At 47.4% G+C, this 27,965-nt stretch overlaps 3 protein-coding genes across 3 annotated transcripts; 2 read left to right on the plus strand and 1 right to left on the minus strand.

Moving 5' to 3' along the window:
- The first annotated feature begins 7,837 nt into the window (after nt 1–7,837).
- Nucleotides 7,838–8,797, plus strand: LOC130596446 (olfactory receptor 1020-like). The gene has a single exon (XM_057404050.1). The coding sequence runs from the start codon at nt 7,838–7,840 to the stop codon at nt 8,795–8,797; it is 960 nt and encodes a 319-aa protein (XP_057260033.1).
- Nucleotides 8,798–13,522: 4,725 nt separating this feature from the next.
- LOC130596447 (olfactory receptor 5B21-like) lies at nt 13,523–20,774 on the plus strand. Its single transcript, XM_057404051.1, has 5 exons — nt 13,523–13,556; nt 15,019–15,162; nt 17,381–17,539; nt 18,173–18,334; nt 20,077–20,774. Exons 1-5 carry the CDS (start codon nt 13,523–13,525, stop codon nt 20,772–20,774), a joined length of 1,197 nt encoding a protein of 398 aa, XP_057260034.1.
- Nucleotides 20,775–23,114: 2,340 nt separating this feature from the next.
- On the minus strand, nt 23,115–24,068 carry LOC130596448 (olfactory receptor 8I2-like). Its single transcript, XM_057404052.1, has one exon. The coding sequence runs from the start codon at nt 24,066–24,068 to the stop codon at nt 23,115–23,117; it is 954 nt and encodes a 317-aa protein (XP_057260035.1).
- Nucleotides 24,069–27,965: the final 3,897 nt, after the last annotated feature.

Here is a 27,965-nt window from a genome sequence, read left to right on the forward strand (position 1 = left end):
CCAGATGACAGTTGTTTTCCTGCTGAGCCTTGGGGACAAGCAGGAGCAGAGGTTTCACACCCTTCTTGGCCCCTATGTCAGTGTTTGGCTGCTCTTACAGTGGGGTTTTCCCCCTCCCTCTGTTTCTAACTGGAATTTCTCATGCTGCACATTCACAATAGGAAATCTGAGATTTACCCTCATCTGCACGATAACGCACATGGAGAACTTGCAGATGGCATCAAGTCAAAAAGAATGTGACACCATTAATTCTTTCATGCATCCTTTCTCTTTTTCTAAAATCATAGAATCATGGAATGGGTTGGCATGAAGGGAGCTTAAAGCTCAACCAGTTCCAACCCCAACCCCTTCCACTGGAGCAGCTTGCTCCAAGCCCCAGTGTCCAACCTGGCCTTGAACACTGCCAGGGATGGGGCAGCCACAGTTTCTCCCGGCACCCTGTGCCAGTGCCTCAGCACCCTCACAGGGAAGAGCTACAACCCTGTCGCTCTGCTCATTGTGGCTTGACTTCAGAGGTGCTGCTCTCAGAAGGGAAAGCTTTTTGCTCCTTGTTGTGTGTGTTTAAGGAAACCAGTGGTTTGCTGTGTCTAAGGGCTGCCACTGCCTTCAATGGGGTTATCATCTGACCAGGAGAGCAAACACCAGGTGAGGTTCTAGGAAGCAGAAGCAGCAGCCAGCATTGCAATTCATCTTCCTGCTGGGTCATGATGAGCAGGCAATGAGGTGCCTGGCTTCTGGCGTTCCTGCTGATGAGCTCCTAATGGCTTTAGCTCCCCATTCTCAGGTGGAGTTGCTTTCATTGTAGTTAAGTCTGGTTTAAAGGCAGCTGAGCAAATGCTGGGTAGGAGCTACCTCCCCTTCTTTGGGTACTTAGTGATTGGATTTAGGAATCACCTCAAATGTCCTTAGGCAAGCACTTATCTCCTTACATTTGAATGCACCATGTCACCCCTATGTGTTTACTGGGTCCATCAGCTCCCTTTAGTGTTGAGGGAGATTTGGTGGGATTCATGCCTCTCACTGCAAGGCAGACACCTCCATTGCTACAGCTGAAGAGAGCTGAATGAGCTCTGCTGATTGCATTGGCCTGAGTCTCCTTAGCTGTAATGGGACCTTGGCTCATAAATAGGTAAGGAGATACACTCATTTTTGGCTCTTAGTATTAGCTGTAGCTGTAACTGGGTGAAACAAATATCCTGATAGGTTAAAAAAAAGACCCAGAAGCAAGTGAATGATGGGTTTTCCCTTTGGTTGAAAAGGTTTTGAAGATTAGGGCTTCAAATGAGTAGATCCTGCACTGAGGTTGTGATGCTCCCTGTTGTGTAAGTTCATGTATGGGAAGAACCAGGAACATTGAGTGTTGTTTTCTTGTCTCCAGGTTAACTGGAAATAGAGCTGTCTTGGTTTGGTCTTACTCCTTTTGAATTTGGTTACTAGGATATTTCTCTTATTTTTGTTTGTTTGCTTGTTTGTTTGTTTTTAATGAGAATCGAGAGAGTTTAGATTGGTTTCTTTTAGTCACCATTTCTACCATGAAGGGAAGCAACCTTGTGAGGTTGTGGTGGAAGAAGCAAGGATATCTTCTTCAAACACTGGTGAGTTCATTTCTGTGTCTGCCTTTATCACTGTTCATGGCTTGGAAAGATATGGGGTGGATTGAGATGAGCTCTTAAGCAGAAGCTCTTCCCTGGGAGGGTGCTGAGGTGCTGCCACAGGGTGCCCAGAGAAGCTGTGGCTGCCCCATCCCTGGCAGTGTTCAAGGCCAGGTTGGACACAGGGGCTTGGAGCAGCCTGCTCTAGCAGAAGGTGTTGGAGGTGGAGCTGGAGGAGCTTTAAGGTCCCTTCAACCCAAACCGTTCTATGATTTTCATTTATGATAGTTTGAACTCAAGAAAGAGCAATTTGCATATGCCAAATCTTGAGAAAGGGTGAAAGAGTGAAAGGGAAGGTTGGGTTGAGCAAGGACAGGCAGACCCATTGGCAGTACTGGTCTTGCAGTTGTGTGTCTAAAGCAGGGACCACAGAGAAAAGAGTGCTTCTGTGTGTGATAAGATGTGGGTATTTGATGTGGGATGGGTGATGTTTTGCGCTGTTTAGACAAGCTGTGGCATTGAGAATGGCTGGTTTGGGTGTTGTTAGATGCAAGGTGTGTGTTTGAGATGTCTACTGTTTACGTAGCTCTAACTTAATTATATAAGTACTAAACAAGGTGAAGGAGGAGAATGAGGATGAGGAGATGGCCATTGAGTGTGTGAGCCATTAACAATGGGAAACAGCAGTTGCCTTCATCCCCCTGCCTGAGGTGGCTGTAGACAACTCCAGCTGGATCTTCTGAACCCCTTAGAAGGTGTTAAAGCTTTAGCAAAGCCCTGTCTGCTGTCAGCTGCTTTTCTCTACAAGGAGCAAGTCCCACTCTTGGTTTCGTTTCTTCCTTTTGCAAGCATCAAAGAGCCGTCCTGAGGGTATTTAAATCTTGAGGCATATAATGTAAAATAGCATTTCCAAAGCAAAATTTGGGTTCAAAATGGGCAGGTGGAATCAGACAGATTTCAAAAAGGGAAAATGCTGAGTCCTGCCCATGGGGAAGAGTTGCTCTAAGCACCATGACAGGCTAGGGGGCAGCTTAGCAGAGAGGGACAAGGTGGTTGTGGTGTCCACTGTGTTGAAATGAGCCATCAATGTGCCCTTGCAGCAAAGGCACCCACCAACAACATGAGAAGAGCATTGGTGGTGGGTCAGGGGACTTTGTGCAATGAACATCTGAGCACAGGCTGGGGAATGGGGAAGTAAAAGCTGCTTTGGGAAAGGTGGAGGGAGAAGATGAATTGTGCTGAAGAAATGGTCATCTTGCTTGAAAAGGGGCTGATGGAAAGAAGGACGTGGTAGGGGAAGGGGGAGGAATGCTCATTTCTCAACAGGCAATACGCATATTTTAAGGTTGTCTCCTCATCATTTTAAGGTCTGCATATTCCAGGTTAACATGAACAGCCTGGAGGACTGTGCAAGCAAGGCAGGCTCTCAGCTTCATGTGCCCATCTACTTCTTTCCTCATAGGAAATGTACTTATTTCCTCCGTAGGAGGTAGCTGGGCATTTTGCTCTTCTGGATTGTCCTGCACCATGGAAAGCTGCCAGCATGCTGACCTAGGAGTACAGTGGAACTTCATCCCCTGTGATAAGCAGTCACCCGACTTGTTTCGGGGAGCATTTCGATGCCATCTGGTAACCGGAAACCGGACATGGGAGGAGAATGTGGAGGAAGCTGTGTGGGGCTAACCAATACTGTTGTGCCAAGGAGGAGTGGCTGGATACCACTCCTATATATATGTGAACTTCATCACAAATAAAGTAGAAGCTTGCTTATCACCCATATTGGGTTGGCCTGTCTGCTTCTCCTCGCCGCTTACAAACAAGTGTACCCAGAGGAGATGACCTCAGCTTGAGCGAGCAGCAGGACTTTGGGCTCCCTTAGAGCAAACCACAGAACAAGCCCACCTTTCACATCCACTTTTGGAGCATTTCTGAGACAGTTACAGCTTCAGAAGGGCCATGGTTGACATTATCATGGCAGGTAGATGAGGGGAACCTTGCTGATGGGAGCTGGTACCAGCGTCCATCAGCAATGTCAGGCGCCACAGGCAATGAAGCAGCTTTCCACCCATCTTCAATTCCTTTTGCTCAAATCATAGCTCACAAGTTTGGCTGCAAAGAAGCCCACAGGAGATCGTGGTGACCTTGCTAACGACGAGGTAAATGCTGTCCTCTACTTCTTGTCCATGCAAACATCAATGCTCACATCACCCAAGGCACTCAGATTGGTCAGGTGTGACTTGGCCTTGGTACCTATGTGCTGGCTGCTCATGGTCACCCTCCTGTCCTTCTTCTGCGTGGTGACGGCTTCCTGGGGAATTTGGTTATTCACCTCAGTGGGGACGGAGGCAGCCCCAGTCCTTGTGCTCTCCTTGATGATGACATTCACCTTCTTCCACCCATCGTGCTGGAAGCACAAGAGACAAAGGAGAGCCTGAGGGAGCGGTGCCCAAAAGTGAAAGGAAGGAGATGGGGAGGAACAGTGAGGAGTGTGGTGAAGGACTGAAATGGGCAGCAACAGGGGGAAAGGGCCCTTCTGAATGGGGGTGCTTTAAGGTTGCCCCTGTCGCTGGTGGCTCTGATGGATGCTCCCAAGCCCATCACAGAATCCCAGCCTGGTTTGTGTTGGAAGGGAACTTAAAGCTCCTCCAGCTCCAACCCCTGCCATGGGCAGGGACGCCTTCCACTGGAGCAGCTTGTTCCAATCCCCTGTGTCCAACCTGGCCTTGAACACTGCCAGGGATGGAACAGCCACAGCTTCTCTGGGCACCCTGTGCCAGCGCCTCAGCACCCTCACAGGGAAGAGCTTCTGCCTAAGAGCTCATCTCAGTCTCCCCTCTGGCAGGTTAAAGCCTTCATGGGTGTTGTGGGGAACCTCCTTCTACAGCGAAACATGAAAGGAAAGTGCATGTCACACGGATTCCCACCAGAGATCAGCCAGATCCCCTGGCAGTGCACACTGGGAGCAAACCCCAACTATCTGGGCACCATTTTGGGTTCCAGCCCCTTCCAGAGCCACATCCTCCCCTTTCCTTCTCTCTCCAGCAGTAAAACCATTCACAGGAGCTGCAGGACATGGTGAGATGCTGAGGATGCACCCCCTCCATCCTGCTCCTGCTGTCAGCTCTGCCTCTCACACCTCCTCATCTCCCTGCTCAATACCAGCCCCAGAGGCACAGCTGGAGATGGATGGGGGAGAGCCTTCTCCGCAGGGCATGAGATATGTGTATGGATGTGATGGACATAGTAGGTGTACACGGGTATGGTCCCTCCTTGCTTTGCATCAGTCCTGGTCCCAAATGCTCACACTGCTCACAAAGCCCCCATGGCCACCTTGCAGGACATGGGAGGCAGAGGGTGTCCTCTCCATTATGATGGCCATAGGAAGGATTTAAGCACTGATCCCTAAGAAGTGAAAGGTGAGTCCCAGTTTGGATCCAGCTCCATGCAGAGCAGGGAGGGATATCAGCCCTTGCCTCCATCACCAGGGTACCATCAGGGGCAGAAGCCATCAGCATCCATATGAGAATGTTTCCTGTAGAGCCTCAGCATCCTTCACCCTGTCCCATGGTGTGCAGTGAGGTGCTGGAGTTTGCAGTTTGAATGAAGTCATAATGCAGGTTTTAAGCTATCACCTGGAGATGCTGACAGCTTTGGAAGATATTTTTGACAGGCTAGCAAGGATCCTGGTGCTAATATCCAGTGTGGATCAGAAAAGACCAAGACACAGGGAAAAAAACCCAGATACTAAGGGCAATAAAAGAGTGTAGATAAATCGGATTGTCTGTGGTCTTTCTACACAAACCAGTCATAGGAAAAAAGCAAGACTTAGAAATGGTTCCAAACCAAGCCTGGAAACCCAAGGAAGTGGCTGGGGAAACCAAAGTCCCTGGTGTCCGTGAAGCTCTGGTGTCCTCTGTCACAAAACCAGCACAGAAACGTTGTTCTAAAGCTACATTCAAACAAAAGTGTTGATAAACTACTGAAGAATGAAAGTCTAATTTTATACTTGGTAAACGAGAAGGCACTAAGGAAAAGATAACAACGCTTGAATGTAAGGATTAATTTATTGCTATCGTCTCCTAATTTGCTCATGCAGGGACATGTTCTGGGTGGAGAGGGACTGCCAGAGCAGTGAGCACTGGCTGGGCTGTTGGGGTGCAGAGGGTGATGGGTTCTACTCTGCAGAAGCCTGGAAAGTACCACAGGGGTTTGTCTCCTTTATCTGTCTAAACAGAACCAAAGGAGAACACCCTGGTGTGCAGGGACCATCCCACAGCACCTGAGCAAGAGAAGTAGGGCAGGAACAGAGAACTGGGCCAAGTTTAACCAAGGCTCCAGAGCATCAGGAAAGCTGGTGATGAGGAGGCAGATTCAAGACCAAGCCAAGTCAGGTCGAGTCAGTCTCTTTTTTCAGGATCAGGTGAAAAAATTGCAAGGAAGATAGATGAGAAAACCTAGGTGACCACCAAAAGATTGCATAGGTGTGCTGAACTCCTACTAAACTGGAAACCAGAACTCCTCTAGTAAAGACTAATCCTACCTGTTCTGAGCTTAAATAGAGATGGGGGAACAATAGGAGGAGGGTGGGGATGGAGCCCCAGCTGAGGCTGGTCAGGGGGATAAAGGCCTATTAGTTCAGCCTGGGACAAATCCTCTCTGCCTCAAAATGCCTGTTTTTCATCCTTGAATACAGTGGAAGTCCAGATGCACCAGCTCAGCCTCTGGACATCCAGACACTACATGTGGATAACCCCATTGGGGCTGGAAAACTGGGTTCACCCTCCACAGAGGGACATCAGCAGCTCCAGAGATGGAGTCACTTGTTCTTCATGTTCCTTTTGAGGACTGTGTGCAAGATCTGGAATGTCTCTAAACCCATTTTCATTGTGTCTGTATGTTCAGACCAAAACGTTTGCATGGTCCACAAGTATGTCAGAAGCATCCTATGAGCTACCCATAACTGTGTAGCTGTTCTCAGGGATGGTTCACCCACACCATGTCTCTCAGATTCCCAAGCACCACAATGCCTTTCAGAGTTGATTTCACACCCTTTGCTTTTCCTTCTCTTTGTTTTCCTCTGCTAAAGCATGAGCAGCCCTGGAGGCTTCCTCCCAGGAGAGCACATGCAACTGTATTTACAGCCTAAGCACCACAAGCTGGGCTCTTGGAGTCTGGCAGGAGCTCACCTCTCTTCACATCAGTTGCTTAACAGAAGTGATGCTGACATGTAGATGTTCTCTGCTGCATTGGAGATAAAACCTTGACTCCCATCACTCGATGGCAGAGGGAAGGCACAGGAGGTAATACCAACACAAGGCAGAACCTCACCTGCGTTGAGGTCGTGTGCTTTTGTCTTCATGTTCTTGCGTCCTCTTAGGTAAAGCTGTGTCAGAAAACAGCCTTACCAGTGTGGGTTTTCTTTATAAGAGGGAGTAATGTCTGATGCATGCTGTGTTTCTTTTGCATAGGCAGCTAAAGCAAGATGCACTGATTTATTCAAGAGTTAAAAGTGGATGACTCTTATTCTGTTATACAGAAATGCAACAATTCAGATTGTCATCAGAATATAATCACTAACAAATGAGCCTTTGGAATCAGCCTGTTAGAACATAAATTCCTTTTTAAAGTAAGCAGCTTAATGCCCATATGTTTAAGATGCTATAGCCTGCTGTAACTCAGAAGTGTATAAATCATGAATTTACCAATGTCAATGTTATTTGATGTAAATGATCTCAAATAGTTTTGTAAATGTGATTTGGTGACTGGAATGATAACTAAAAGCTGAGGGAAAATGTCTGGAGGTCATTCATGTGTAAGCGGGGCTTTCACTGCGACTGACCATTTCTCTTGATCCATGATTAAATGCAATCCTATGAGGTTCATCTGAGGTGTCTTCTGATACAAATTGCCTTCAAATTGAAAGTGAATATAGATCTGAATCTTTGCTCAAACCTGAAAACACGTGTGCCTGAGTAACTCCGGTGTTTTAACTATTCCACCAAAGAAAAACAAAAATGCCCCTTTTTGCTTCAAGAAACTCCATGTTCTTTTCTAAACACCTTATCTGAAAAACATAAAATAGATATAATTTTGGTTAGAAAATAAAATGGAAAATTCTATTTGCAGTTATTCTATGGCAGTTAAAATGGTCACTGATTGGAGTTAGATATGGTCCAAATCTGAATGTCCATTTTTGATCAGTTTGATGTTTCTCTTCCTTTTGCCTCAGGAGGTAACACCTGGTCATGAGAGGAAATCACACGCAGACTAAATTTATCCTCTTGGGAATTGCAGACAGCCCATGTGAGCAGACTCCTCTTTTTGTCTTGTTTCTAGTGATTTACATTGTCACTCTGGTGGGGAACTTTGCCATTTTCACATTGGTTCGGGTGTCTCCCAGCCTCCACACCCCCATGTACTTCTTCCTTGCCCATTTTGCCTTCACTGACATCTGCTATTCCACAGTCATCTCCCCCAGGATGCTGGCAGACCTGTTATCAGAGGACAAAACCATTTCTTTCACTGGCTGCATGACGCAGTTCCTCACTTTTGCTTTCTTTGCTACTATTGAGTGTCATCTCCTGGCCATGATGGCCTATGACCGGCACGTTGCTATCTGCCAGCCCCTGCTTTATGTGACCATCATCTCCAGCCGTGTCTGCTGGCAGCTGATAGCATCATCCTACCTATTCGCCTTCCTCAGTGCCATCGTCTACACATGGTGCGTGTTTGGAGGTTCCTTCTGTGGTCCCAACCGCATCGACCACTTCTTCTGTGATGTTGTCCCTGTTCTAAAGCTCGTGTGCTCTGACACCCACAGCAGTGAGATGGTCATCTTTGCCTTTGTCACCATCAACGTGGTGGGCACGAGCCTGGTCATTTTACTCTCCTACATCTCTATTCTCTGTACTGTGCTAAGGGTGTGCTCAGCACAGAGCAGGGCCAGAGCCTTCCACACCTGCGCCTCCCATTTGATGTCTGTTTCCTTGTTCTTCGGGACATCATTCTTCATGTACCTACAACCTCCCTCTAGTCACAGGAGCCTGGATAAGGTGGCCTCCATCATCTACACAATGGTCACCCCCATGCTCAACCCATTCATCTACAGCCTGAGGAACAAGGAGGTGAAGGGGGCTCTGCTGAAGTGCAGGAGAACATTCTTCAGCCACTGGCAACATAGAAGAGTTCTGTCATCTGGGACATGAACAGTCCATGGGCAGTGTGAAAGCCAATGGGGCACTGAAATACTGAGATTTTCCACTGATACTCATGACTTTATGGAAGTTCTTCCAGAGTTTCTGCACAAAAGTCTATGATAATACTGAATGAGAAACAGACCCCCCAAATCACACCATTCTTGGAAGAAAACCAAGAGGAGATTGAGCCTCAAAGTTCATTTCACTTCGCAGGCCCGCTCCTAGAAGAAGAAATTACCCTCAATAATCCCAGGCCTCTTTTCCTCACAGGAAACACCAATCAGCTTTATTCATATTTAACATTTGTCATTCATAAATGAGTATTTTCATTGCAAGATTCTTGACCTTGTTCCTCAGCTCCAGTAGAGTTCCTCACTCTTACCTGTGAGTTCTTTGTTAAAGCTGCTGGGGTGGGAGGAAAGAGGCAGTGTAGTTTTACATTTGCTTGCTGAAAAAGAGTCAGAGAAAAGGCTTCAAAAGATTGATTGCATTTGTTTGTGCCTTCCAAAGAGAAGAAGTTGGTGGGAATCAAGATCTCAAGCTGCACCTTTGAATATCATGAGGAATCCCACCCCAGTCTGCAGCTTCACAATAAATTTCACTTCAAAGAAGAAATTGTAGACAATATAATTCATAATACAGGATGATGAACTGTGTTGATACTTCTCAGTGTGAAGGACAATTTGGGCACATCAGGGGGTCTCCCATTCATTTTAAGTGGAGTTTTACATTCATTTGCAGTGCTGTTTACTTCAATAGTGAGAGAAATGGAATTCCAGCTGGACATCAGCACACACATCCCATGTCCATGCCCAGCTCATGCTAAAGCCCACCAGGAAACCAAATTGTCTATTTCATATAAGAATTAATTCTGTAGAAAGCTTCCATAGATGAAACACAATGCTGAACAGAATCAATGGTAATTGAGAGCTTTCTGGGTCTGAAAGAAGCCAAAGCACACTGATGGGGGAAAATATCTTTCCTTTAGCTGTTGTGACTGAGAATTAACTTATATTTGGAAAGTATGTGGATGGTGAAGAGACTGTTTATGTGCTCTGAAAAACAATGATATGAAAGGAGACTGTCTTAGGTATAAGGGGAACGTGGCTTCTACCTGCAGTCAATGAAGGAGCCAGACCCTACATCATTAAATGCTATAGAATTTGCAGGACAGAAACCTTTGATATCAGAGAACTTCCTTTAAAAACTTCACCAAACCTTGTTTTCTTCCAATCTATTTTATTGGATATTTCTGCTTAGACTATAGGTATGGAATCATGCAGCTTCAAAAAGCCCAAGTTTGACCTCAAAATAGAGGTACTGGAGAAACACAACTGTGAAGTCCAGCAATACATGAAACAGGCTTGAGGTTTTGGAAATACATTTTATACTGAGATCATCATTGCATGATTCTGCTTCAATCTTTGCAGAGAAAGGGTCTACATAATGCAGAAACTCCTGACTGTAGACACAAAATTCCCACACCAAATACATACCAGATTTCCTCTCAATCCAAGTCTAATATTTTACCTGGTAAAGGAGAAGTCACTATGAACCAGAGAATGACACTTGTATATAGGGTTCAATTCATTATTCTATTTCCCTCACTGAGAACACTACCTCCTATTTTGCCCATGCAGGGACATGGTCCAGATGGAAAGCAATAGCCAAAGCAGTGAGCACTGCTGGGTGCAGAGCATGATGGGTTCTCCTCTGCAGGAGCCTGGAGACTGCCACAGGGTTGGTCTCATTCATCTCTTTAAAGAGAGGCAAAGGGGAACACTCTGGTGTGCAGGGACCATCCCACAGAATCTGAGCAAGAGAAGTTAGGCAGAACAGAGACCTGGGCCAAGTTCAGACAAGATTCCAGAGCATCAGGCAAGTTGGTGATGAGGAGGCAGGTCCAAGAACAAAACGGGTCAATACAGAAGAAGTCAACAACCTGCTCAGGATCAGGTTCAGCAATGGCTAGGGAGATCCATTAGCAAGCCTAGGTCACCATGAAAGGATTCCATAGGTGTGCACAACGCCTGCTAAACTGGAAACCACAATGCCTTTAATAAAACTCAAACTCCCTGGGCTGAGGTTAAATAGAGATGGAGGTCAAATATGCAGAGGGTAGGGATGGAGCTGCAACTGAGGCTGCTCATGTGGATGAAGGCCTCTTAGTTCACCCTGGGATAATTCATCATTGCCTGGAAGTGTCCATTTCTCGACCTTGAGTACAGTGGAAGCCCAGAGTCAGCAGCTCAACTGTTGGACATCCAGGTACTTCATAGAATCATAGAACAGTTAGGGCTGAAAAAGACCTTAAGATCATCAAGTTCCAAACCCCCTGCATTGGGCAGGGACACCTCACACTAAACCATGTCAACCAAGGCTCTGTCCTTGAACACCACCAGGGATGGAGCTTCCACAAGTTCCTTGGGCAATCCACTCCAGTGCCTCACCACCCTCACAGTAATGAACTCCCTCCTTAGAGCCAATCTAAACTTACCCTGTTTAAATGTTAACCCATTAGCCCTTGTCCTATCACTACAGTTAATAATGAAGAGTCCCTCCCCAGCATCCTTATAGGCCCCCTTCAGATACTGGAAGGCTGCTATGAGGTCCCCATGCAGTCTCCTCCAGGCTGAAGAGCCCCAACTTCCTCAGCCTATCTTCAAACAGGAGGTGCTCCAGCCCCTGATCATCCTCATGGCCTCCTCTGGATTTACCATGTAGATAGCCACACTGGGGATGGAAAACTGGGCTCTCAAGTGTCCACAGAGGGACAGCAGCAAATCCAGAGGGGGAGTCCCTTGTGCATCATGTTCCATTTTGGGACCCTCTGTAAGATCTGAAATGGCTCTAAACTCATTCTGTGGCCAAGAACAGACAAAAAACTTTGCATTCCCCACAGGTGTGTCAGAAACACCACGAAAGCTGCTCATCAGTGCTGCTGTGTAGCTGTGATAAGGGATGGCTCAGCAACTCCATGACTCTCAGATGCCCAAGCACCACAATGCCTTTCAGAGCTGATTTCACACCCTTTGATTTTCCTTTCCTTTGTTTTCCTCTGGGAAAGCATGAGCAGCCCTGGAGGCTTCCTCCCAGGAGAGCACATGCAACTGTATTTACAGCCCCAGCACCACAAGCTGGGCTCTTGGAGTCTGGCAGGAGCTCACCTCTCTTCACATCAGGTACTTAACAGAGCTGATGCCGGCACGTAGATGTAGATGTTCTCTGCTGCACTGGGGATAAACCCTTGGCTCCCATCACTGAGTGGCAGAGGGAAGGCACAGGAGGTAACACCAACACAAAGCAGAGCTTCACCTGCACTGAGGTAGTGGGCTTGTGTCTGCATGTTCTAGTTGCCTCTTTAGCAAAGCTGTGTCAGAAAACAGCCTTACCAATGTGGGTTTTCCTTATGATAAGATGGAGCAATGTCTGATGCAGGTTGTTTTTCTGTTACATAGGCAGCTAAAGCAAGATACACTGATTTATTCAAGAGTTAAATGAGGATGAATCTTATTCTGTTATACAGAAATGCAACAGTTCAGACTGTCAGCAGAATATAGTCACTAAGAAATCAGCCTTTGGAATCGGCACATTTTAACATCAACTCAGCTTTCAAGCAAGCAGCTTAATGCCCATGCTTTTAGGATGCTTCAGCATGCTGGAGCTCACAAAGGTATAAATCATGATTTTACCAATGTGTATTTCATCCTTTGAGAATGATCTCAAATAGTTTGATAAATGTGATTTGAAGACCAGAATGATGATCAAAAACCAAGGGAAAATATCCCTTGCATGTGAAGTCATGCACGTGTAATCTGGGGTTTCCCTGGGACTGGGACTTTCTCTTGCTCCAAGCTTGCGTGCACTCATCATGAGTTTCCTCTTAGCTGTCTTCTGAAACGAATTGCTTCCAAAGTGAAAGCTAATAAAGATTTAATTCTTTTTTTCAATCTCAAAAAATATTTGTTGCAGAATGGCTCCAAGAGCAAGGCCATGGATCCTTAGAGGCCTTGTGTGAGCAAAGCAAGGTGTAGGCCTCACAGGTAACCGGAAACCAGATGTGGGAGGAGAATGTGAAGGAAGCTGTGTAGAACTAACCAATACTGTTGTGACTAGTAGGCGTCGTTAAACACCACGCGGATTTAAGCGAAGTGGGCCACAAATAAAGTAGAAGCTTGCTTATCACCCATATTGGGTTGGCGTGTCTTGCTTCTCCTCGCCACTAACAAATGGCGCCCAAACAGGGACGCAGACTACAGGGCCCCGGTTGACGGGGACCCGGAATACAGGGCCCCAGTTGATGGGGACCCAGAATACAGGGCCCTGAGTAACAGGGACCCAGAACGGCGAGTGAGCGGCACCAGCAGCAGCGGCCGGGGAGCGCGGGCAGTGCTACTGCGGTGGCGTGACGGACCCGGGTGCTTGGACTGACCGAAAGGAGTCCGCCGCTGGGGCGAACCAGACACTGCTGCATCGGGAGGACGATTTGGAGACTGAGGTTACAGGACAATCCAGAAAAGGATGATCTGGAAAAGGCTGGCCATGAAAATGGACTGAGAGGTAGCCCCTGATTTATTACAGCGCTTTTTATAAAAGCGGGGAATTAAGCCTGAGACTCTAAAGCAGCTAGCAGGTCTAGTGGCTGTAGGGAAGGCTAAGGGATTTTTTGTAGATCCTAATACAGTTTTTGAGGAGAGTGAGTGGCAAAAGTTTGGTGATGAGTTATTCGACTCGATGCTTGATGATGATAAAACGGCAAGGAAACTTGGTAAGCCTTGGAGAGAAGTAATAAATTGTATAAAAAAATACAAGGCGTAAAAGAAAATCGCAGCTGTAGCAACAGAGAAACTAGGAACAGAGGTCCCCGGTCTGTTGAGGCCGGGAGAATATTATAACTCGTTTCCCCCAACCCGCGGGGCGCTCCCTGTGCTCGGAGCGCAGGGTTTCCCGCCCCCCTTTCCTTTTCTCCCCCTCCTTCTTCATCAGAAGGTGCAGCGGAGGAGGCGCAACTCCCTGCTCCCCCACCACCCCAGTTGAGTTCCGAAAGGCAGAGGGATTCCGACAGGAGGGACTTTGAAAAGGACAGAGAGAGTGTATTAGAAGGGATACGCATGATAAATGTCGAGGAATCCGAAAGGAAGAGGGTGGTGCCTCGGCGCCGGATCGATTGGGACGCCATTTTGAAACACGCAGTAGAAAATAGAGATTATGCCCTAGCGGGAGATCTGGAGGACCTGCGAGCCTTTCCAGTCCGGTACGAACCAGATGGACTGGGAGGAGCACAGGGAACCCATTATGCCCTAGATTGGAAATTTTTAACTCAGTTACGGGGTATGGTAAACGAATCAGGATTGCACGGTGAGCCCACTAAACAGATGTTAGGTTATATATGGAGTGGTACAGTTTTATGCCCTGAAGATAATAAGGGAATAATTAGGATGATCATGACACAAGCACAGCAGCTATTGTGGCAGGCGCATTGGCAGCAGCTCTGTGATAGATCATCAAATCTGCCCAGAGGTCAAAATGACCCGCTGTTTGGTGTTACAACAGAACAATTGATGGGAACTGGGTGATTTGCTAGTATAGACATTCAAGTGCAAATGGGGCCAGACGTTTGCCTGAAATCCATGCGTACTGCCCAGGAAGCCATGCAGAGGGCGTGCACGGCGCCCCCCACCCCCTGGTACATGTCCATTAAACAGGGAAAAGATGAACTATTTGCTGATTTTGTGGATAGACTAACCACAGCCATAGCGGGTACTCCAGATTATATGAGGGGTCCGTTGTTGCGCCAGTGTGTCATGGAAAATAGCAACACCTACACAAAAAGTATTTTAGTTACCCTACCCGCAGATGCCACCATAGAATGCATGAGCAGGGTGCCCGTAGGAGCTCAGGCACTACTTGTAGAAACTGTTAAAGAGATGGGAAAAGAGATAGCTCAGGCACAGAGGGAGGCAGCTCAGGCTCAGGTACAGGCTTTTGCAGCGCTGGGTCCTCTCCGGTCCAACAACATAGTGCCGGCCCAACCAAGACGTGAATGCAAGCCGCAGATTCGTTGCTTCCGATGTGGCGGAAGACATTTGAAACGAAACTGCAGAAGGACTGTCTGGTGCTCTAATTGTCACCGAAACAGCCACAGCACAGAAGCCTGCAGCTGCTCGGGAAACGGACAGGCGAGCGCGAATGGCCGCCGCGCGCAGATAACAATTGCGGCCCCTGTTCAGGCCGCCGCCCAGTGGCCAGCGCCAAGTGCGACACCATCAGCCGGGAGCTGCGGCCCGCAGCCGGCCTACAGCCCGCCACAAGAGGGAGCCTTGGCTTGGACCTGGCAACCGCAGTAGATGCGACCCTCATTGATCAACGGCCGTGTAAGATCCCCACCGCAGTCCGGGGAACACTAATGATCAATGGACAGGCCCATGGAGCATTGCTGCTTGGGCGATCCTCCAGTGGACTGAAGGGTCTGTTTTATATTACCTGGACTGATTGATGCAGACTTTACTGGAGAAATTTGCATGGTAGCTCAAATGTCATTTCCTCCGATTCATATCCCTGAAGGGAGTAAAATTGCCCAGCTAGTCCCCTTGCCACAATTAACTGCTGCAATGCAAGATACTGGCCCACTGGCCAAGCGTGGGTCCCAAGGATTTGGCTCCACGGGAGGCCTTGTTATGTTAACTGTCCCAATGACCACCAGACCCGTCGTTGACTCCACATGGTCTCGAGGGAATCAGCGTCTAAATCTACCAGCATTACTGGACACTGGAGCCAATATCACCATAATAAACACTGACAAGTGGCCACACTGGTGGCCGTGCCACCCTACCTTTGGCGGGGTTGAAGGCGTTGGCGGTACTGCTTCTGTGCAACGCAGCTCTGATTTAATACAGGTGGCCGTCGATGGTCAGGTTGCCTCCATCTATGCAACCATCATTTCGTTGCCGACTGGGGTTAATGCCCTAATCGGCCGAGATGTGCTAGACCAGCTGGGACTGGTGCTGACTAACCAACATTTTTAGGAGCGGTCGCTGCACTATGGACTTTCCCAATCCAGCTCACATGGACTACTAACACTCCAGTGTGGGTCGAGCAGTGGCCGCTGAAAAAGGAAAGTCTAGAGCAAGCGCAACTTTTAGTGCCGGAACAATTACAACAGGGACATCTACGACCTTCCATGAGCCCTTGGAATATGCCGATTTTTGTTATAAAAAAGAAAACAGGAAAATATAGACTGCTACAGGATTTGAGAGCTGTCAATGCACAGATACAAGCGATGGGTGCCTTGCAGCCAGGACTGCCCAACCCTGCTATGCTCCCTGAGGGTTGGCACCTGCTGATTATTGATCTCAAAGATTGCTTTTTCACAATTAAGCTGCATCCACTAGATACCGCACTATTTGCCTTTACCTTGCCAATGCCAAATAAAGCAGCACCTTTTCGCCGTTTTGAATGGACTGTATTGCCACAGGGCATGAAAAATAGCCCTGCCCTGTGTCAACTGTTTGTGGCCAATGCGCTCCAGCCCCTTCACCGAATATGGCCAGGAACATTAATTTATCACTCTATGGACAATATTCTATTCGCCCAAAATCAACCCTTCACTACGGACCAAGAGACTCTACTGGAGCAGCAACTGAGCAAGCATGGACTCGTTATCGTGGCTGAAAAAATTCAGCGCGGCCCTGCCTGGAAATATTTAGGCTGGCATATTACGGAGGGCCAAGTACGACCGCAAAACCTGCAACTTCACATTCAAATATCAACCTTACATGACACACAGCGCTTACTTGGAGATATACAATGGCTGCGTCCCGTCGTGGGCATTTCAAATGATGATATTGACACCCTGAGATCCCTGTTGCAAGGTACCAACCCAGCACGGCCTGTGCGACCCACGTCGGAACAGCGGCTAACCATCCAGCGCATTAGCACACAAATCGCACAGCGATAGGTTGACCATCGAGACCCAGATCTTCCCACAGATCTTACAATACTACAAGGCCCTAAGCAACTTTTGGGTGCACTGACACAGTGCAAAAAGAAAAAGGGGGAGGAGGTGAAGATATTGGAATGGGTTTTTACTGCTATCCGGCCCAAAACTACTATTCAACAGAAAATTGAAAATTTAGCAGAGTTGGTCCAAAAGGGCCGTATGAGGGCGTTGCAATTAACGGCCCAGGAACCCGGAACCGGGTTAAATGATCCCGATAAAATGGCGGGATCTTGAGTGGTATCTCCAGCATTCACAGGCATTACAAGTCAGCCTGCTGTCTCAGGCTGCGGAGCTCAAGGTAGAACAACTGCAATCCACCACCTTGCGCTGGATCAGCCAGCAAGAATGGGTCAAGATACCAAAAAGGAGTGAGCGCCCGCTGGCCAATGCAGTAACGGTTTTTACAGACGCCAGAAAGAAGTCTCGGCGTGCCGCGGCGACCTGGATGCAGGATGAGAAATGGCACCAGCAGATATTGGCTGCGGAAGCAGAGGACTCACTGCAAACCTTAGAACTAGCGGCGGTCGTTTGGACCTTTCTGAACTGGCATCACACAGAAATAAATGTAATCTCTGATTCTATGTACGTCACAGGTGTGGTTCAGCGCATTGAGGATGGTCGACTCAGAGAGTGTCAAAACCGGCGGTTGTTTGACCTGCTGCGTCAGCTGCAGGCGACCATTCACCAGCGGGAGTGGGCTTATGCCATCATCCACATACGGAGTCATAAATGGTCACAGAGGTTGGGGGAAGGCAATGATAGAGCAGATCAATTAGTTTCCATTGCTGCACCCCTGAGCGACTTCATAAAAGCCAGGGAGGCCCACAACACTTTTCACCAGAATGCCAAAGGACTATTCCGTCAATTTAAGATTACAATGGAAGAAGCGAGAGGCATTGTTAGGGCCTGCCCCAGCTGTAGCCATCATGGACCAGGGCTGGGAATTGGGGTGAACCCTCGGGGCTTGGGCCCTTGAGAATTGTGGCAGATGGATGTCACACACGTGCTGCGGTTTATACGCCTAAAGTATGTGCATGTCACAATTGACACATATAGCAGATTCCTGTGGGCTACAGCCCAGACAGGAGAAAAGGGCTCCCATGTAGTATGGCATCTAACTAGCTGCTTTGCCGTTATGGGAGTACCTCAGCAAATAAAAACGGACAATGGGCCTGCCTATGTAGGTGAGAGAATGCACCAATTTTGTCAACAATGGGGAGTCAAACATGTGACTGGCATTCCCCATTCACCAACGGGACAGGCAATAGTTGAGCAGGCGAATCAGACCCTGAAACAGTACCTTGAAAAGTTCAGTGACGTTCACGACGTGCAAGAAAGACTGTCTAAGGCATTGTTTGTTTTGAATTACTTGTGCATTTTTGCAGACCAGGACTCTCCCCCTGCTCAAGTGCACGGCCGAGTTGCGGTGTCTGAGTCTAAGGCACCCATGATGGTCATGTACCGTGATCCCAGCATGGGCCTCTGGCGGGGCCCGGCAGAAGTGAAGTACATGGGGCGAGGTTATATGTGTGTGCTCACGTCCACAGGTACACAATGGGTCCCCGCAAAGTGGACTAAAACAGTGTCTTTATCTTCCCCTGCTCTTCCTGATAGTAATGAAGACTCCGGAAACGGCCAGTTATCTGCCTCCGCAGCCCAAGACCAACGGGTGGGCAACAATGGTTAAGCTTAGGGGGCAGAACACCATTTGCCTCGCCTTATCTTCCCCTGGCAACCCGTTTTCAACCTGTTTGGTTGGTGTTCCTATAGATGACTGGCCCTGCCCGTCCACCATACCGTGTGTAGCACTGCCAACCTCAACAGCACAACAGACAGTTGGGACGCTTGGGTACCCTATTTGCCTATTGCCCCAAATGAGCCTCAGGAGTTAGAATTATTAGGGGCCGTGCAAATGGATGCCTGTGTGACACTTAGTTGGACAAGCGCCCAAGCCAAGGTGAATGGTACCGCGACAAATGTAAATTCTAGTCCTTTAGTTTACAGGAACACCAGCGTGTGGTGCAGGTATGCTTCCCGCAACACTTCCCGCTCTACCGATCATCCCCTGAAGTTGCCCAGTGGAATGTTCCTGATTTGTGGCGATCGAGCCTGGCCTGTTATTCCCTCTAAAATGAAAGGGGGACCTTGTTCTATTGGAAGACTGACACTGTTGGACCCCAACACTTCAATAATTCCTGATATGTCTTGACAGCACCATTTAAGGTGCTTAAAACGCTTTGTACATAGTTTTACTGCCAACTGTAGATCTGATGTAAAGTTTTGGTTACCTGACACTATTATAGCAACTTCTTTTCTCGCGCCAGGTGTGGCTTCGGCAGGGGCCTTGTCTCAATTAAACAGACTGGGTTGCTGACTTGCTAAGCAGACAAATACTACCTCGAAGGCAATTTCTGATTTGTTCTTTGATGTTGATTCTGTGAGACATGCAACGCTGCAGAACAGAGCCGCTATAGACTTTTTGTTGTTGGCACAGGGACATGGATGTGAGGAGTTTGATGGAATGTATTGTATGAATCTTTCTGATCATTTTAATTCGATACACGCACAGCTGAAAACCCTGGCTCAGCTTACCCAGCAATTGCAAGTGAGCAATGACCTAGGGATTACTAAATGGTTGTCCTCATGGGGCATTACAGGTTGACTTAAAACACTGCTATTCGAAGGACTGCATTTATGTATCATTGTTATTTCAATCATTGTAGTTGTTAGACTTGCTTATAGTTGCGTGATGAAACAGGTGAACAGAACGACCCACAATGTTTTGCTCGCAGAAAAGAAAAAAGGTGGAATTGTTGCGGAATGGCTGCAAGAGCAAGGCCATGGATCCTTAGAGGCCTTGTGCAAGCAAAGCAAGGTGTAGGCCTCACAGGTAACCGGAAACCGGATGTGGGAGGAGAATGTGAAGGAAGCTGTGTAGAACTAACCAATACTGTTGTGACTAGGAGGCGTTGCTAAACGCCACGCAGATATAAGCCAAGTGCACCACAAATAAAGTAGAAGCTTGCTTATCACCCAAATTGGGTTGGCGTGTCTTGCTTCTCCTCGCCGCTAACAAGTATTAAATTAAATCCATACTTTTAAGTGTCACATCTTCAAAAAAATACATGCCACCTGTTGCTTCAATGCTCTTGCTGTTCATTTCTAAATACCTCAACTGAAAAAAAATAAAGTATACATAATTTGGGTTAGAAAATGTAGTAGAATATTCTAAAAAGTAGCAGTTACAATGGCTATTGATTGAGGTTAGATATGGTCCAAATGTGAATTTCTTTCACTGGCTGCATGATGCAGTTCCTCACCTTTGCTTTCTTTGCTACTATTGAGTGTCATCGCCTGGCCATGATGGCCTACGACCGGCACGTTGCTATCTGCCAACCCCTGCATTATGTGACCATCATCTCCAGCCGCGTCTGCTGGCAGCTGGTAGCATCGTCCTACCTATTTGCCTTCCTCAGTGCCATCATCTACACATGGTGCACGTTTGGAGGTTCCTTCTGTGGACCCAAACACATTGACCGTTTCTTCTGTGACATCGTACCTGTGCTTAAACTCCTCTGCCCTAATAAATACAACAGCGAGATGGTCACCTTTGCCTTTCTCACCACCAATGTGGTCATGAGCGTGGTCATTTTGCTCTCCTACATCTCTATCATCCGCACCGTGCTGAGGGTGTGCTCAGCACAGAGCAGGGCCAGAGCCTTCCACAGCTGTGCTTCCCATTTGACGGCTGTTGCCTTATTTTTGGGGACATCATTCTTCATGTACCTACAACCTCCATCTAGCCACAGGAGCCTGGACAAGGTGGCCTCCATCTTCTACGCTTTGCTCACCTCCATGCTCAACCCATTCATCTACAGCCCGAGGAACAAGGAGGTGAAGGCAGCTCTGGTCAAGTGTGAGAGGAGATTGCTCAGCAGATGGCAACATAAAAGAGTTGTATCACCTAGTACACCAAGTTCATCTTAAGTGAGAGACTTTGGGACACTAAAACAATGGGATTTTCCACTGATCCTCATCATTTTATATAGGTTCATCCACAATTCCTGCACATGAGTCAATGACAGTATTGAATGAGAAATACACACCACAAATCACATCTTCCTTGGAAAGAAACTAAGAGGAAAGGAACCTCAAACTTCATTTCACTTCACAGTCACCAGCCTGTGGGAAGAGATGACCTTCAATTATACCAGGCCTCTTTTCCTCACAGGAAACACCAATCAGCTTTATTCAGTTACAGGTTTCGTCACTGATAAATATTTGTTTTCCTTGCAAGATTCGTGACCTTGTCCCTCACCTCCAATAAAATTCCTCACTCTTACCTGTGAGTTCTTTCGGCCTGGGAACAGCACTGATAGCACTGACGTTTTTAGTTACTGCTCACATGTTTAGACTGACCAAGGACTGTGAGTCTCATGCTCTGCTAGGGAGGAGGGGAAGCCGGGAGGAAGCAGAGACAGGACACCTGACCCAAACTGACCAAAGAGGTATTCCATACCACAGCACGTCATGCCCAGGATGTAACTGAGAGTTACCTGGAAGGGCTGGGACTGCGGGGTTGGACAAGGAATTGGTTGGTGCATGGTTGGGCTGGGGGGGTGGAGGAGTTATCAGTCAGTGGGTGATGAGGTTTTGTATTCTCTTCCCTTGTTATTTCCTTTATTATTATTGGTTGTGTTTTGTGTTATACATTAGTTACTAAACCATTCTTATCTCAACCAGTGGGAGTTCCATTTTTCTGATTTTCTTCCCCATCCCTCTGAGAGCAGGAGGAGGGCAAGGGGGGGGGTGTGTGCGGTGTGTATGTGTGTGGGAGAGAGACTGTGTGCCTGGGTTTAAACCCAGTTTTCAATGTCAATCTGTTTTTCTGCTGGAAGGCACCAGACTGACAGTCCAGGAGATGCACTGGAGGAGCGTAGAAAAGGATTTCTGAGTGGTTTTGAATGTCTTTCTTCCCCATTGGGTACTGGGCTAAAACCAAGGCTTGAGATGTGGGAAGATCAATATAACAGAGGGAGAAATAACCCTCAATCAATTTTGGAAATAAGAAAAATATGTAATTCAAAGATTATTGAAAAGAACTACATGAAGGCAAAAAAAGCCACTAAGAATACCTGGGTGCGCTTGTGCAGGGTGAATAATGCAGCTTGAAGTTCCAGATACAGTCAGCTGGTTATTGCACTTGCTCCATCAGCTTCATCAGGGGACCCAGGCCAGCAGCACCTTGGCTGTTCAGGGGTGAGGAAGACCCCAAATCCTCTCTCCCACCAGCACTAAGGCTCTTTGTACCCCTACTTAAATTCACAGCAGAGCAGAGGCTCAGATATGACTTGTCCCCATTTAGCACAAGGGCTTTGTTGACCAACAGACTGTCAGAAATTTATTTCACAGAATCCCAGCCTGGTTTCTGTTGGAAGGGTCTTTAAAGCTCATCCAGATCCAATCCACCTCCAACGGGCAGGGACACCTTCCGCTAGAGCAGCTTGCTCCAAGCCCTGTGTCCAACCTGCCCTTGAACACTGCCAGGGATGGGGCAGCCACAGCTTCTCTGGGCACCCTGTGCCAGCACCTCAGCACCCTCACAGGGAAGAGCTTCTGCCTAAGAGCTCATCTCAGTCTCCCCTCTGGCAGGTTCAAGCCATTCCCCTTGGCCTGTCCCTACAGGCCCTTGTCCAAAGCTCCTCCCCAGGCTTCTTGTAGCCCATTTAGGTACTGGAAGCTTCTCTGAGGTCTCCACACAGCTTCTCTTCTCCAGGATGAACAGACCCAATATTATCAGCCTGGCTCCATACGGGAGGTGCTCCAGCCCCAGACCATCCTTGTTGCCTCCCCTGTACTTGCTTCAGCAGCTCCGTGACCTCCTTGTGTTGCAGACACCAGAGCTCTATCAAATCCTCTTGACCTTCCCGCAGTTCATCATTGAGGAAATGCTTATCAAGCAGGCAATGGAGACAGTGGTCAGTGCCTTATGTGAAGTCTGAGCCTCCTTTTTGTGGGCTCTACTTTCATTTAGCACAATAAAGACACAAAACACCATGGTGCTGTCTCAGGGCTGCTATTGAGGAGCTGATACTTATTTGGATGAAATATTGAATTCTCAGGCCACACTTAAAACCACCTGAGGCTCTTTGAAGAGAACCATTTGTTATGCAGGTTCTCCATACCCTGCACTTGCTTTGTGATCTCCTTAACTGTAATAATGACCAATAGGGACCAATAATGACCAATAATGGCCAGTAATTATCAATTCCATGACCACATGTTTCTTCCTTACCTCCACAGTACTGAAGAGCTCCAAATGTGCTTTCAAACCCTGCATAGATGTGGCAGCAGCTTTCTCTCCCACAGCCTCCTCAGAGCCCCCTTCACCTCCTTGTTCCTCAGGCTGTAGATGAGGGGGTTGAGGGTTGGGGTGAGGATGCAGTAACACACCGACACCAGCTTTGCCTGATCCCATGAGGATGCCTCATGAGGCTGGACGTAGGTGAGGATCGCGGGTGCGTAGAAGATGATGATGGCAGCCAAGTGGGAGGTGCAAGTAGAGAAGACCTTCAGCCTCCTCGTGGCCAAAGGGATCTGCAAGACGGTGTGGAGGATGTAGGTGTAGGACACCAGGATCATCAGGAGAGGGCCCATGGCATTAAACACAGCGTTGTATACCTGGAAGACCTCATTTGTGCTTGTGTCTGAGCAGGAGAGCTGCAGGAGGGTGGGCAGCTCACAGAAGAAGTGGTTGATGCTCCTGGCCTGACAGAAGGACAACCTCCCTGCCAGCGTGATGTGCACCAGGGAGGTGAGGAACCCGATGGTGTACACCAGCACCATCATGCCATAGCAACGCGCCCTGGTCATGGTAGTGGTGTAGAGCAGGGGCTTGCACACAGCCGTGTATCGGTCATAAGCCATTACCCCATAGAGAAAGCTCTCACAGATAGCCAGAGCCAGGAAAATATACATCTGAGCAAAGCAACCCCAAAAGGAGATGTGGCTTCTCCCCAGCAGGAAGGTCTCCAGAGCTTTTGGGATGATAGCAGAGGAAAGGCAAACATCCATGCAAGATAAGTGGGTCAGGAAGAAGTACATGGGGATGTGGAGGTGGGGGTCAGTGTTGATCAGCAGGATCATTGTCAGGTTCCCCAGCACCATGAAAACATAGAGGGATAAGAAGACTGTGAAGATGGTGGTTTGTAGCTCTGGGGCATCAGAGAAACCCAAGAGGATGAAGCCGGAGAGAACCGTGAGGTTTCCTGTATCCGTCATTTCAACAAGTTGATGGATTTGGATTGAAAGGAATCAGTGAAATACACCCCTAGAAGAGAAATAATGTGGAAGTTTAGTTGGAGTTTAATCCATAAAGTAAATGCAATGGAAAATGGTGCATTTGTAATGCTGTATTTCTGTCTGTAGCTCAAGATCTGAAGTCAAAGAGGTGAAGGAGCTCATTACACAACCTGAAATTAAAAGAGAATAATTCTACCATGATTGATATACACTGCACTAATGAAACACTGAAAAACATCACGTCTATCAAAGTATAATACAATAAAATCAAATAAATACATCTCAAAATGTGGAAAACAGAAAACATTTTGTCTTTTCTTCACTGATTTCTGGGAATTTTAAGGATTTTTTTTCTCTCTATTTTGTATTTTTCGGAATGGATCAATTCTCTTCTGTAGCTTCATTACTTGTGCTGCATCCTTTTCATCACAACACAAAGCCATGTACTTGAAATTTGCTTTAGGTTCTAAGTTTATCTGCTTTTGAAGAACCACCACCCTGCATAAGGTTAAGGGAAAGCAGTGGACTTGGCTCCAGCAGAGCCTTGCTGTGATTGCAGTGAGCTGCCTATGACCAATCCAAATATGCACCTAAGGGTGTAAAATATATCATATATAAACCAAAATTTTAAGGCTTTAGCTTGAATATTCTCATCTCTGCCATGAAATTCCTCTGCAGATGAATTACTTGATGGAATATCAACCTATGAATGGCTACATCAGTGCTAAAATACCCCTAAATCTGTTGGAGATGGGGCAGGAACACGGGTTTTTGAAGCAAAGCTACCCCGTACTAGCACACGTTTATTCACACCTCAGGCTATCATAGAATGCTTTGGGTTGAAGGGACCTTAAAACTCATCCAGTCCCAACCTCCTCCCAAGAAGCCCCACACTGCATAAGGTTAAAGGAATACAGTGGTCTTGGCTCTAATAGAGCTTTGCTGGGATTGCAGTGAGCTTCCTATGACCAACCCAAATATACACCTAAGGGGGTAAAATACAAAATATACCATATATAAACCAAACTTTTAAGGCTTTAGCTTGGATATTCTCATGCTAAAATATCACTAAATCAGTTGTAGATGGGGTCACGAAGGTTGGTGTTTTTGAAGCAAACCTATTAGGCATACTAGGGCACTTTTATTTACACTATGGTCTATCATAGAAGGGTTTGGGTTGAAGGGAAATTAAAGCTCACACAGCTCCAAACCCTGCCACGGGCAGGCACACCTTCCACTAGAGCAGCTTGCTCCAAGCCCCTGTGTCCAACCTGGCCTTGAGCACTGCCAGGGATGGGGCAGCCAGAGCTTCGCTGGGCACCCTGTGCCAGTGACTCAGCACCCTCACAGGGAAGAATTTCTTCCTTATCTCCAACCTGAATTTCCCTGTTTCAGTTTAAACCCATCACCCCTTGCCCTATCAATACAGTCCCTGAAGAAGAGTGAAATTCAACATGCCATCAAGCATGTGAGAGGCAGCATGACCAGGGTCAAACTGGACCCACCACCCATCAAACCCTTTTGTACCTGCTTGGTTAAAGAGGAAGGTGGTGGTGGATGCAGTGCCTGCAGCTCCTCCTGGAGACCATGCGATGGGTTGAAGGAGAGATGCCTGGGAGCAGGATGCTCCAGGCTGGCTGGTGGAGGGGTTTTATCTCACAGGAGGCATTACCTCAGAGGCTTGTGTTGTGCAAACTGTTCTCCCAAAGGACCCTCCTCCATCGGATAATTAGTTTGACTTGATCAGCAAAACAACCTCTCAATTCCTCTCTCCCCAAACTCCTTCTGGCTGCATCAGCACCTCCAAGACCAGTTCTCCTGCAGAGACCTACCCAGGAAGACAGGCCCAGGACAGTTTGCTTTGTATTTCCCCATCTATCACATACCTCTTCCTTTCAGTGTTTCCCTGAGGAAGCCCTTTACATCCACAGGGATCATCTAATATTGCATTGAAGGGAGCTGAAAACAAACACAACAAAGCATCCTCTGTGTGGATGGTTTGCGCTGGTCATGGGGAGTCCTTTCCATCAGATGCATTTATTTCCATACACTTTACTAGTGATTGTACAACACTGTGGTCAAAAGCATTGGCTCAAAACGTGGCTGCTTTGAGGATATCTCAGGATGAAGTCAGATTTCCCAGTCTTCACCTGAAGAATCCTGAGTGCGGGTGTGTCCTGAATGCTTCTCCTAGATGAAGAGACATTATAAAACTCTTAGTAGAAATATTAACTGATAACCTTGTCCCAGACATTTAGAAAAGACAAAGGATGGGGCAATGAGAGGAGAAAACCCAGCTATGAAAGTGTGGGGAAGGAAGAAGGAGAAGTACACAGGTGGCTTTAGATGTTTTCAATGTCAACATGGTTTTCTGCTAGAATGCACCAGACTGACAGTCCAGGAGATGCACTGGAGGAGGGCAGAAAAGGATTTCTGAGTGGTTTTGAATGTCTTTCTTCCCCATTGGGTACTGGGCTAAAGCAAAGGCTTATGAAGTGGGAAAATCAGTATAACAGAGAGAGAAATAACTCTCAATCAAATTCTGGAAAGAAGAAAAATATATAATTCAAAGATCATTTAAAGGAACTACATGAAGGCAAAAAGGCACTGAGAATGCCTGGGTGTGCTTGTGCAGGGTGAATAATGCAGCTTGAAGTCCCAGATACAGAATGCTGGGTACTGCCCTTGCTACATCAGCTTTGTCAAGATACCCAGGCAAGCAGACCCTTGGGTGTTCAGGGGAGAGGAAGACCCCAAATCCTCCCTCCTAACAGCACTCAGGCTCTTTACACCCCTACTTAAATTCGCAGCAGAGCAGAGGCTCAGATATGACTTGTCCCCATTTCCCACAAGGGCTAAGAGCTCACCTCAATACCCCGTCTGTCATTTCACGTGACCAAACCTTGTGGTCTGGAGTTGAAACACCTGGAAATATCAGTTAGTATTTCCTTAAATCCAGAAATAACATCAGAAATCATTTGCTAATATAAAACATGAGCTCAGATACCAGCTGGTTTGATGCCAGCAGGGCAAAGCCACCACCTACCTTCTCCCTTTTGCTCTCTGAAGCCTGAAATAAAGTTTATTGCTATGTCTAATAACGTTTAAATAATAAAATATATTAACTTCAATTAATATTTAAGTAACAATGACTTTGGACAACAACTTTCTTTCCAGTACACAGTCACTGTCAGGTCTCAGGCTGCAGCCAGAGAAAGTCCTGTCCATGCCAGCACAGAATGTAGCCTTGGTTTAAGGAGAAGCGTGTTTTCCAGCTGTCATGCTTCCAAGTATGTTTAGTTCCTGCTTTGTGAAGGTGCTATATCCACCCGTCCTTGAACGTAAATATCCACCCATCCTTGAAGGTGCTTTATCCAGCCATCCTCTTCAACGTCCAATATCCAGCCATCCTTGAAGGTGCAATATCCAGCCTGCTTGTTCTCCTCACCAGGGCAGGGTAGCCCTCTCCTTTCAGCTGACTAGGAACCATGAATGGACAAAGAGCAGAGGACTCTACTTTTTGCTTTCCTCATGGCATTCTTCATATCTGCATTTCTGAGGATGTAGATGAGTGGATTCAGCATGGGGACAACCACAGAGTACAGCATGGAGACCACCTCGTCATGCTTCGAGGACTGGCTGGAGCTGGGCCGGAAGTACATGAAGAGGGAGCTGCCATAGTAGAAAGCAATGGAGATGAAGTGAGAGGCACAGGTGGAGAAAGCTTTGCATTGACCAACCACAGACCGCATCCACATGAAAGTGGAAAAGACCAACAAGTAGGAGATGAGGATGAAGACCGTGGTGCTCAAGTACATTGAACCCCACCACGGCAGCAACCATCACCTCGATGGCAGGGGTGTCAGAGCAGGAGAG

This window comes from Pezoporus wallicus, unplaced genomic scaffold (genome assembly GCF_028554395.1).
Source record: "Pezoporus wallicus isolate ANWC-B61680 ecotype Strahan unplaced genomic scaffold, APGP_CSIRO_Pwel_v1 contig_7744, whole genome shotgun sequence".
Classification (NCBI taxonomy): domain Eukaryota; kingdom Metazoa; phylum Chordata; class Aves; order Psittaciformes; family Psittacidae; genus Pezoporus; species Pezoporus wallicus.